At 44.6% G+C, this 10,880-nt stretch overlaps 1 protein-coding gene across 1 annotated transcript; it reads left to right on the top strand.

Moving 5' to 3' along the window:
* The first annotated feature begins 1,930 nt into the window (after positions 1 to 1,930).
* On the top strand, positions 1,931 to 5,227 carry LOC119219586 (uncharacterized). The gene is made up of 2 exons (XM_062558340.1): positions 1,931 to 2,306; positions 4,202 to 5,227. The coding sequence occupies exon 2, from the start codon at positions 4,219 to 4,221 to the stop codon at positions 4,924 to 4,926; it is 708 nt and encodes a 235-aa protein (XP_062414324.1). The 5' UTR covers positions 1,931 to 2,306; positions 4,202 to 4,218; the 3' UTR covers positions 4,927 to 5,227.
* Positions 5,228 to 10,880: the final 5,653 nt, after the last annotated feature.

Below are 10,880 nucleotides of genomic sequence, written 5' to 3' on the forward strand. Positions count from 1 at the left end.
GGATTGGGCGACTCACAGGCGGATCGGCGTGCGGCTGCAGCAGTGAAACAGGCGCGACATTGTCCCTCATGCATCTAAGCTTGGATAAGGACAAATCTAAATCTAATTGCATCAAAAACTGTGCAATGAAAGATGTGTGTTACCAGGGGTTTTACAAGAGCCCCTTGAGCCTTCTGCAATGGAGCAGTGTGAGCATGTTTTTCATGAATACCTCACCCATGTTGCTGAACCAGAGGGCCAAATTGGTAGGGAGCAATGTCAGCTTAGTTCCCACACAGACACATTTTCTCGCTCACTCAGGGTGATGCAGGGCACCGCTCGCTGGCCGGCAGTGTGAGAAACATAACGTCTCAGTGTGTCTTAAGAATTAAGTAGAGGCAGAAGCTTAGAAATGGATTAAAACTGCCATGTCATCACTTTGCAATTCTCTCGGTTATTTCCTCATCTGATTTGTAAAAAGCTATACACACGCAATGAATGCTGACCAGAGGAGTCAGAAGGATTCACATTCATTACTCAAGTAGAAGTATAGATACTAGGGTTTAAAAATACTTGTGGAGATAGTGAAGTATTAACGCAAGCTTTTTACTTAAGTAAAAGTATAAAATTACTGGTTTCAAAACTACTTAAAAGTATAAAAGGAAAAGTAACAGAGGGGGAAAAAAATGTCCATTAAGGACAAACAGTCCGTTACAACACGGTGGGAAGGTGCCTTCAGACCACCGCTGTCATAATGATGGGGAAACATTGTGCAAACCAAGGGTGTTTGAATGGTAAATGTTTATGCTTCTCATCCAACCACAATCAAATTCAGGCGATTTATCCGGATAGTTTTTTTTGTGTGTGTGTTAGTTTTTGAACGATGACATAATGAAATAGGAGTAACGAAGCTATTTTTAAAATGTAAGGAGTAGAAAGTACAGATATTTGCGTGAAAATGTAACGAGAAGTAAAAAGTTGTAAAAATATCTACATAAGTAAAGTAACAATGTATTTGTACTTTGTTACGTGATACCTCTGGTTTTATCGATTTATAGATAGACAGACGGACAAATACATATCTAGATGCTGCCATGGATTCCGTGTAAGATTCCATGTAATATTTTACTACGCTTTGTAGGAGCCAGTTTTAATTGACATTGGGTGGAAGATACAAAATTGAGCCAGCAGGTGTCACCATGGTGCACTTGCTTTATTAGGTGGGAACTTTCAGCCAGGTGGCAGGTGTTGCGAGACGGAGGAGCACACAGTTTTCTCTGTCACAATACGTGGTTGTAAGTGACAGCTAAATGGACTCCACATTGTGCTAAATAAACCAAATATTCAAACACAGAATCAACGGCGTAAGCGGGTCTATTTTACCGAACGAAACATGTGCAGTGGCCAGCGCGTCAAACCCTACTTTTAGCCTGTCTACGCAGCCCCTCAGTGGCTTTAAGTTAGGCTTAGCCACTACACGCTTATTAAATCATATTATCAGTTATACATTATCTTCATTTCAAAAGATATTATTTTTTTTATGTAGCATCTGAACAGTTTTATTTCTGGTGGGTTCATCTAAATCTCACTATAAATCCTCCATTATTAAAAAGACAGACTTTGTAATGAAAAGAAATCACATGTAGGCCTATATATCATTGAACATCTTCCCACTTAGTCCTTAAGGCAATTTATTGAATAATATTTATGGTCTGCTGCAGTTAATAACAACTATTTAAGCTGTGTTCACAACATAGCATGATAAACAACTAAAATGTTTGTCTCCCTGTGTTCAGCAGACCGGATATAAAACAGGTAAAAACGACATGTTTCGCTGTTGTCGTTTTTTTTGGAGGTTGCAGAAACAGATGTTCATTAAACTGTATTGAATGGCCAGAACGAAATACTAACGAAATAATACCGGAATAAATAAAAAATCGATATATATATTTAATAAAAACGAGAGCACGTAGAAACACGCACGCACGCACGCGCGCCGTAAAATGCCATGGCAACCGAACGATGACCCGACCGAGGGTATATAAGGTCAGCGCACTTTCTGAACGTTCCCTTTGCTCTTTGACTTGAACGCGAACTTTAAACCTCCCGTGAAAGCAAACTGCTGAGAACAAAACCTTTGAGTTTTTGACTACTGAGCGGATTCTACTGGATACCGATATTGTTGGAGAAGTGAACTACTGTATAACATCTTTAGTGGAGCACAGACGAGGCTGAAACAGGCCCTCAGGAGCGGCGGAGGAGCGGCGGAGCATCGAGGACGACCACCGGCTGAAGGAAGTTGGCTGATTGGAACCTTCAGTGTTCAAGTAAGACAACGTTTTGATCTGCTTGCACCCTTAGAAGGGTCCCCATGTTACAAATGAGTACGAGACATTGAGTTTAACGGTGAAAGAAATACGATTTGATGGACAAAGACACTCAGTCGAGGATTTCTCGGTGTAAAATGATTATTGGAGGGGCGGGATGTGTTACATCTCGCGGGACATCTCTGGGGTGTGTCAACAATTAGTGTAGATGTTTTAAAACACTGTTATTTTGGTTTGAGGGTATCAAATTGTCGAAGATTAACATTGCAATTTGTGAAAAAAGATGGCGCTCAGAACGCCATGGAACGTTCAAATAAATGTTTTTATTTGGAAACCACCGGGTCCATGGAGACGGTTGACGTGTGACGTCACGACGTGCAGGTCTAGTCAACGTACGTCACGTGGTTGAAACGTACTTATGAATGTATTGTTACATGCTCCGTACACTATTTCTCTGATATTTACATTGAAATGCACTCTGCTCGTGGTCGATGCCTTTCATAAGAGTTACAAGCAGTGACGTAGTAGCATCAATTCACCATTCAACTGGCTGCATGCACATTGACTACTGGTTATGTTTCATATACCCTATTGTATACGGGTAGATGAAATCAAGCCTTCTGATTAGTTGAGAGTGAGTCACGGGGTGTACTGACTTGAGCCATAATGTACTTGTTTCATTGCGGTGAATTTTCGCTACCGTTGGTTGTCATTTTGGTTTTTAGCTCGGTGGCGATCGCCTAAAAACATCCCAGAAACGCGCAAATGAGGAGTTTGGGGAAAGCGAGCTTTCGTAATCAATTTAGGGCTCCTTTTTAAGCCAAAGAGGACAATTCAGGTCGACGTCATGAGCGCTGTGAATGAATATCTTGCAACGAGACCTGGAATGCACAAGTTAATGTCAATATTCTTGATCATCAACCACTATGGCACAAAAGTCGTCTTTAAGTTCGGTCTCTTTGTCGTATGAGACATTATTGCTCGTCTTTGGTCTGTACGATTCAGACTGTACGTTTTCAGTCTTAAAGGACGGATGATGTGCACTTGACGTTCGCTACTTGATTGTTTTAGCTAGCAGATGCTAACTATATATACAAATATGTGTACAACCATTACATTACATTGTTGACATATAGAGACATTAATTGCACGTGCTCAAATTGAGCAAAAACAGAGCAGGTCATCCGGGTTTTTGAGGGATTGCGCAATCCGAGAGGCGCTCGTCGCTGACGTATTTGAACAGGAAAATACACAAATTCAGCGATATTGCCCATAATAATCATTGGATTGATTGTAATCTTATAATTACACTTGTATCACAGATCACACATATATATATATATATCTTTTTTTTTTACATTTCATGATGGCATACGGAAGGCACTGCCTCCAGTGACCGCAGATTACTGGTGACGAGAGCGATTTGTTAAGTAACCGTATGGGACTGCATGTGCGCGTGCTGCACCACCTCCACGCGCTGCGATGTGCAACTCGTAGAATTAAGAGTGATCAATTAAAGAAGTTCATTGTTGTATCAATGCCGCCGTGATTCACTGACGCACTGCATATAAAACACGTCCACGCTGTTTATTGCAAGTCAATGACGTGCGCACACTTGCAGAATCAACGTGAACAGTGGCTTAGTTGACCCTAACTGGCTGATAAAAAGCTTTTTAATACTAGAAACCCGACCGTGTTTTTTTTTTTTTACACAGAATGACAGTAGAGAGGACAATAATTACATTACATTGTGTGTGTTAGTGACTTCCTTGGGTCCTGCAGTCATAGTTACTGTAGTGATCTGCTCTTTACAAATCAAAACTTTATTGCTGATGTGATCCAGAAATATTTAATGTAATGAGAAATCCTGACAGTTTAAATGTTTTATCTTAAAGCTGGTGTTACCTGCATCATGGAACGTCCCACACAACCCTGCCCCCTCGGCGATGACCACGGTGTTCTCCTCAACTCCTCGGATGAGGTAGGTGAGGTAGGTTATGCTGTGGGTGAAGTTGATTTTATTCCCCTGGCCTTCCCGGATGACAACGAGGAGCAGGAAAAGGATGAAGAGGAGGATGAAGAGGAGGATGAAGAGGAGGAGGAAGAGGAGCGGCCCATGTTGGCAATGGACAGGCAACTGATGCACTTTGGTCTGGAGGCAGCATTGTATTTTCTGGAGGAGCAACACCACGAGGAGGAAGAGGATGATGAGGACGGGAAGGATTCTGGGTACGACTCCATGTCTGTGTGCGACTCCCTTTCTGAGGACGATTGGATGGACTGGGTGGCACCTACGGAAGAAATGCAACAAGAAGCTTTCCTGCAGTTTGTACTACTGCAACATCCCCCACTTCCTTCACATGTGGACCTTCCCGAAGAAGCGCCAAGTCCAGTTCCCCAGACGTCAGGATTGTCCACCAAGAGGAGCAGGGAAGAGGACGACGCAGGGCAGGTAAGTAGGAAGAGGCAGAGGGATGAGGACGACCATGTGGACACAGCCGAAGAGGACTACAGGAACTCGGCACCCTCCACTTCAGGCCTCGCACCCTCCACTTCAGGCCGAGCCCCACCCACATTCAGAAGATACTGGCAGTGGGCGGAAGACAGCGACTCGGATTGATGTCCTGAAGAAGCGCTGACAGCGCGTCAGGAGTGTCCTCCAAGAAGAGGACAACACAGGGCAGGTAAGTGAGAAAAGGCTGAGGGACGGTTACGAGGACCATGTGGACAGTCCCTTGTTCTTCAGGGCTAGGCCCCTCATCCACTAAAATGACCAAGGAAGAGGACTACAACATACTGGCAGTTGGCTGAAAACAGAAACTTGATTGACAGCGACATTCTGCTTGCTGCAGGATGTAAAAACCGCCTTCCGCCGTGTTCAGCGAGGTTGGCTATAGGTAGCATCTTGCAGCAGAGTTTTTAGGCATATCTTTATGGATTGATAAATTTGCATCCAGTGCAATCGCCCGCACTTCCTTCTCTTGTGGAATGTTCTGACGAAGCACTAATCCCAGTCCTTCAGATGTCAGGAGTGTCCTCCAAGTAGGCAAAGGGACGACACTGGGCAGGTAAGTGTGAAAAGGCAAAGAGACGGTGTCGAGGACCAGGTGGACACAGCCCCTTGCACTTCAGGGCTAGGCCCCTGCTCCACTAAGAGGACCAGGGAAGAGGACTACAGGAACTCAGCACCCTCCACTTCAGGTCTCGCCCCTCCCACACACAGAAGATACTGGCCTCAGGCGGAAGACAGCGACTCGGATTGATGTCCTGAAGAAGCGCTGACTCCGTCAGGAGTGTCCTCCAAGCAGAAAAGAGGACAACACAGGGCAAGTGTGAAAAGGCAAAGAGACGGTGTCGAGGACCATGTGGACAGTCCCTTGTTCTTCAGGGCTAGGCCCCTCATCCACTAAAATGACCAAGGAAGAGGACTACAACATACTGGCAGTTGGCTGAAAACAGCAACTTGATTGACAGCGACATTCTGCTTGCTGCAGGATGTAAAAACCGCCTTCCGCCGTGTTCAGCGAGGTTGGCTATAGGTAGCATCTTGCAGCAGAGTTTTTAGGCATATCTTTATGGATTGATAAATTTGCATCCAGTGCAATCGCCCGCACTTCCTTCTCTTGTGGAATGTTCTGACGAAGCACTAATCCCAGTCCTTCAGATGTCAGGAGTGTCCTCCAAGTAGGCAAAGGGACGACACTGGGCAGGTAAGTGTGAAAAGGCAAAGAGACGGTGTCGAGGACCAGGTGGACACAGCCCCTTGCACTTCAGGGCTAGGCCCCTGCTCCACTAAGAGGACCAGGGAAGAGGACTACAGGAACTCAGCACCCTCCACTTCAGGTCTCGCCCCTCCCACACACAGAAGATACTGGCCTCAGGCGGAAGACAGCGACTCGGATTGATGTCCTGAAGAAGCGCTGACTCCGTCAGGAGTGTCCTCCAAGCAGAAAAGAGGACAACACAGGGCAAGTGTGAAAAGGCAAAGAGACGGTGTCGAGGACCATGTGGACAGTCCCTTGTTCTTCAGGGCTAGGCCCCTCATCCACTAAAATGACCAAGGAAGAGGACTACAACATACTGGCAGTTGGCTGAAAACAGCAACTTGATTGACAGCGACATTCTGCTTGCTGCAGGATGTAAAAACCGCCTTCCGCCGTGTTCAGCGAGGTTGGCTATAGGTAGCATCTTGCAGCAGAGTTTTTAGGCATATCTTTATGGATTGATAAATTTGCATCCAGTGCAATCGCCCCCACTTCCTTCTCTTGTGGAATGTTCTGACGAAGCACTAATCCCAGTCCTTCAGATGTCAGGAGTGTCCTCCAAGTAGGCAAAGGGACGACACTGGGCAGGTAAGTGTGAAAAGGCAAAGAGACGGTGTCGAGGACCAGGTGGACACAGCCCCTTGCACTTCAGGGCTAGGCCCCTGCTCCACTAAGAGGACCAGGGAAGAGGACTACAGGAACTCAGCACCCTCCACTTCAGGTCTCGCCCCTCCCACACACAGAAGATACTGGCCTCAGGCGGAAGACAGCGACTCGGATTGATGTCCTGAAGAAGCGCTGACTCCGTCAGGAGTGTCCTCCAAGCAGAAAAGAGGACAACACAGGGCAAGTGTGAAAAGGCAAAGAGACGGTGTCGAGGACCATGTGGACAGTCCCTTGTTCTTCAGGGCTAGGCCCCTCATCCACTAAAATGACCAAGGAAGAGGACTACAACATACTGGCAGTTGGCTGAAAACAGCACCTTGATTGACAGCGACATTCTGCTTGCTGCAGGATGTAAAAACCGCCTTCCGCTGTGTTCAGCGAGGTTGGCTATAGGTAGCATCTTGCAGCAGAGTTTTTAGGCATATCTTTATGGATTAATAAATTTGCGACCAGTGCAGTCTCCCCCACTCCCTTCTCCTGTGGAATGTCCTGATGAAGCGCTAATCCCAGTCTCCCAGATGTCAGGAGTCTCCTCCAAGTAGGCAAAAGGACGACACAGGGCAGGTAAGTGTGAAAAGACAGAGGGACTGTGGAGGACCATGTGGACACAGCCTCTTGCACTTCATGTCTAGGCTCCTCCTCCACTAAGAGAACCAGGGAAGAGGACTACAGTGAGTCAAATCCCTACATTTCATGCCTCTGCCCCTTCTTAATGAAGAGCCCAGCAGATGGCTACCGGTGGTTTTCCCCCCCCCACTTCACGGCCTCAGCACCCCCCCCCCCCACACACACAGATACTATCTCTTCTTTATACATTTTAATTTTGATTAATAGTTGATGCTATTCATAGAGGCCAGAGGTAAGTTACAGGGGATGGTTGTTATTCTGTGTTGTATTTTTATTCATGTAGTCTAGATGTTTTTTTCAGACAAAGGTAAGTCTATGCTTTTTAATAACATGCATACCAGACAGAAGTCTCCAGAAAGTCTCTTTTATAGTTAAGAAAATGAAGGTGAAGGTGACTGAACCAGACAACGTTTAAGTAATATCCCCCATATGTTAAGAAAAGGTTTTCAAGTTTCTTTTACAGTAATGAGCCTAATACAGGAAGAGATCAGAAGGACGGAGGACTACAGGACCAGATGACAAGGATGGATAACTGCAGGACCAGATGACAAGGATGGACGACTACAGGACCAGATGACAAGGATGGACGACTGCAGGACCAGATGACAAGGATGGACGACTGCAGGACCAGATGACCATGATGGACGACTGCAGGACCAGATGACAAGGATGGATGACTGAAGAGCGGCTGGCGCCTTTCTTTCACTGGGCCAAGTAAGTAATCCCTCACTAAGACTACTGAAGTATCAAGATAATAAAGATTCAACCCAACAATCTAAAGGTTGTGTAGTTGAGCTCAATGTTTTCATCACTTGTGTTTGTGTTTAACAGGGAGAGACTCCTCCAGACTTGTCTAACTCCTGGGACAGCTAAGAGTAGAAGTCAGCCTAGCCGTCGTGCCAAGCAGACCCAGACCCCCCAAAGACCCCTGAATGCCTCTCAGAACCCCGGTGAGTCCCAGACCTGTCACCCCAAGACCACCCGCCCCAGCCCCACGGAGAGAGGACGTCAGCAGCTGTCAGCCAAGAATTCATATTCCAACAAATTGATGATCTTAGGATTCTGAAATCTGACATCATTCACAACTTAAATAAAACGTCATGTAAATTATGATTTATTGTTTCAATTTTCATTGGCCTTTAATTGTATTACTTGCGTTTTCTGTATTAATACTATTAAGTGCTGTGTATAGTATTTACAATATTACATACAAGTATGTGGGGATGCATTAGATCAGTGTTTCTCAAATGGGGGTACATGTACCCCTGGGGGCACGTGAAGGCACTTCGAGGGGTATTTGAGACTTTTAAATATATACATTTTAAAATTGACATCCATTTTAAAAACCTTGAACAAAAATAGTTTTTTAATAAATATTAAATAAGTGTAAATTCGTTAACTGAATTGGACATTCTGTACGCTCTTTTCCGGAGAAAAAAAACATCCTCCATACCAAGATGCTTTTTCCCAACCTGGCGCATTGTTATCACCTGTCAGAAAAGACGGCCACAAGGTGCAACCCATCCAAAGTGTTGCTTCGGTTTGAGAAATCAGACTCAGAGGGAACACTGCTGTCTATTACCATGTTTTTTTCAACCAAAAAAAGCTTTGCACTGCTTAAGGGGTACCTACTTTATTCATACAGCACTTGACTGTAAGAAATATTCCTTAAGAAATACGTCACTAAAAAAAAGGTTGAGACCCACTGCTTCAAATTATGGCTCAGTCATTCTAATTAAAAACATAGATTAATACCGTATTTGTGTTGGAAACATACCCCAAATAAACTTGCGTGCGGTGTGTGAGTTGGATAATCCTCATGGGCAGGTGCCATCGTGGATGGTAGCCCCTACCAGTGGGGGAATGTGAGGTGAATCAACTTTTATCCTAAATTGAGATACACCATCTTTCATTCAGCTGCCAACAAAGAACAGAATCTGTTACAGTGTGAAGTAAATCAGCTTTTATAGTTTACTCTGATGTATTTTGTTCTAAGAAGAAGGGATTTAAGTAGAAGTGCACACCTAGCGTATAGTATATTACATGTAGTAATGTTTAGTGTAGAATTGTAGTTTGTGTGATGATTGTGAGAGTAGATATTACATTTGTATGTTAGGTGAACTGAATGCATTATAGTCAATAACAATTTATAGTCATGTAAATCATAAATACTGTACAAATTAACATCCTGTCACCATGTGATGTTAAAAGCTGGGGACGAAAGCTAATTGCCGTCCTTTATGTATTTCTCTTAACTTTCTCCCCAAAGAGGGTTTTTTTGTGAGTTGGTATTCCTGTCGGGTATTAGATAAGCAATTTTTGTTCTTTTAGTTACTTATTTTTAGGGGCCAAGTATTTGTTCCAGTCTAGCCATTATTTTGGAAATGATGAGGTCATTGGTAATATTCGTTCCCTCAGCACTTGGATGCATTTATTAGATGCTTTCTTAGAAATTCGTCACTCACACAACCCGTGCACACCAGGAACAATGTGCACTTGGCATTCATTATTATTATTATTTGCCTGCATGAGTGGTATAAGCGATAAGTCAGAATTTGCCATGAAAGAGCTGCTCCCGCCGAACTATAACACAAAGAGAACTTTGATTTGAGAAAATGTAATGTCGCTCCTCGCTGGCGCACTTCCCCCCCCCCCCCCGCCCTTCTCTCTCTCCTCGTCCATCAGGAAATATTCTGGACTCAATCTCAGGCGACTGGCTGCATGCCTTCCACTTCACCTCAGCCGAGCAAGAGCCAGCTGGACAGGAGGCGCACCACAGAAGCCAAAGATTGAATAAAGACAGAAGAGCAGGAGGCAAAAACGAAAGTGATTCATGACAGACAAATAGTAGCATTACATAGAAAACAGAAAATTCATTTCATTTTTCCTCCCTTGGGTGATAATTCGGATTCAGTGCCTTCTTGTTAGATTGCTTTGTTTACTACCAGGTGGTACACTGTTCTGCGAGGATCTCAAGTGTCAAAGAGAATGAGTTTCCGCGCTCTGACTGTAAAGCAATGGAATTAAAACCGCAGGAGCAACGACCCGTCCCGAGGGAGAGGCTCTTATCCCCCCCTGGACGTTTCAACGCACGTCTCTGCTGACATAGTCTGCTGGGGGCTGTTTGCCTTCGTGGACTCATCAGCAGAGGCGAGACACTTTCTCAGAAGGCCCCAGCCCCGGGAATGAAAGTCACACCGATGGCCGATTAATTGCTGTCATTGAAGTCCCTTGTTTGAATCTATATATGACCAGGAAAGACCAGTCAAATATACAGTAAAATATACAGTGTATGTTTGCTGTGGATCCAAAACAATATCCTACACACGAATAGAGTCCACTAGATAAAACATTTCTTTAAGCAGCCGGCGGGCTGCGTCTGTCTGACACCTGATTCATAACTCAAGAGCGAGCTTTGAAACCTTGCAGAGCCTGGACTGAGTCTGATGGAAGCACACATGGCAATGCAATTTTATAATCATGAATACAAAAGTAATTTATACCAACCTCTCGCCGT

This window comes from Pungitius pungitius, chromosome 17 (assembly GCF_949316345.1).
Source record: "Pungitius pungitius chromosome 17, fPunPun2.1, whole genome shotgun sequence".
NCBI classification, from domain to species: Eukaryota; Metazoa; Chordata; class Actinopteri; order Perciformes; family Gasterosteidae; genus Pungitius; species Pungitius pungitius.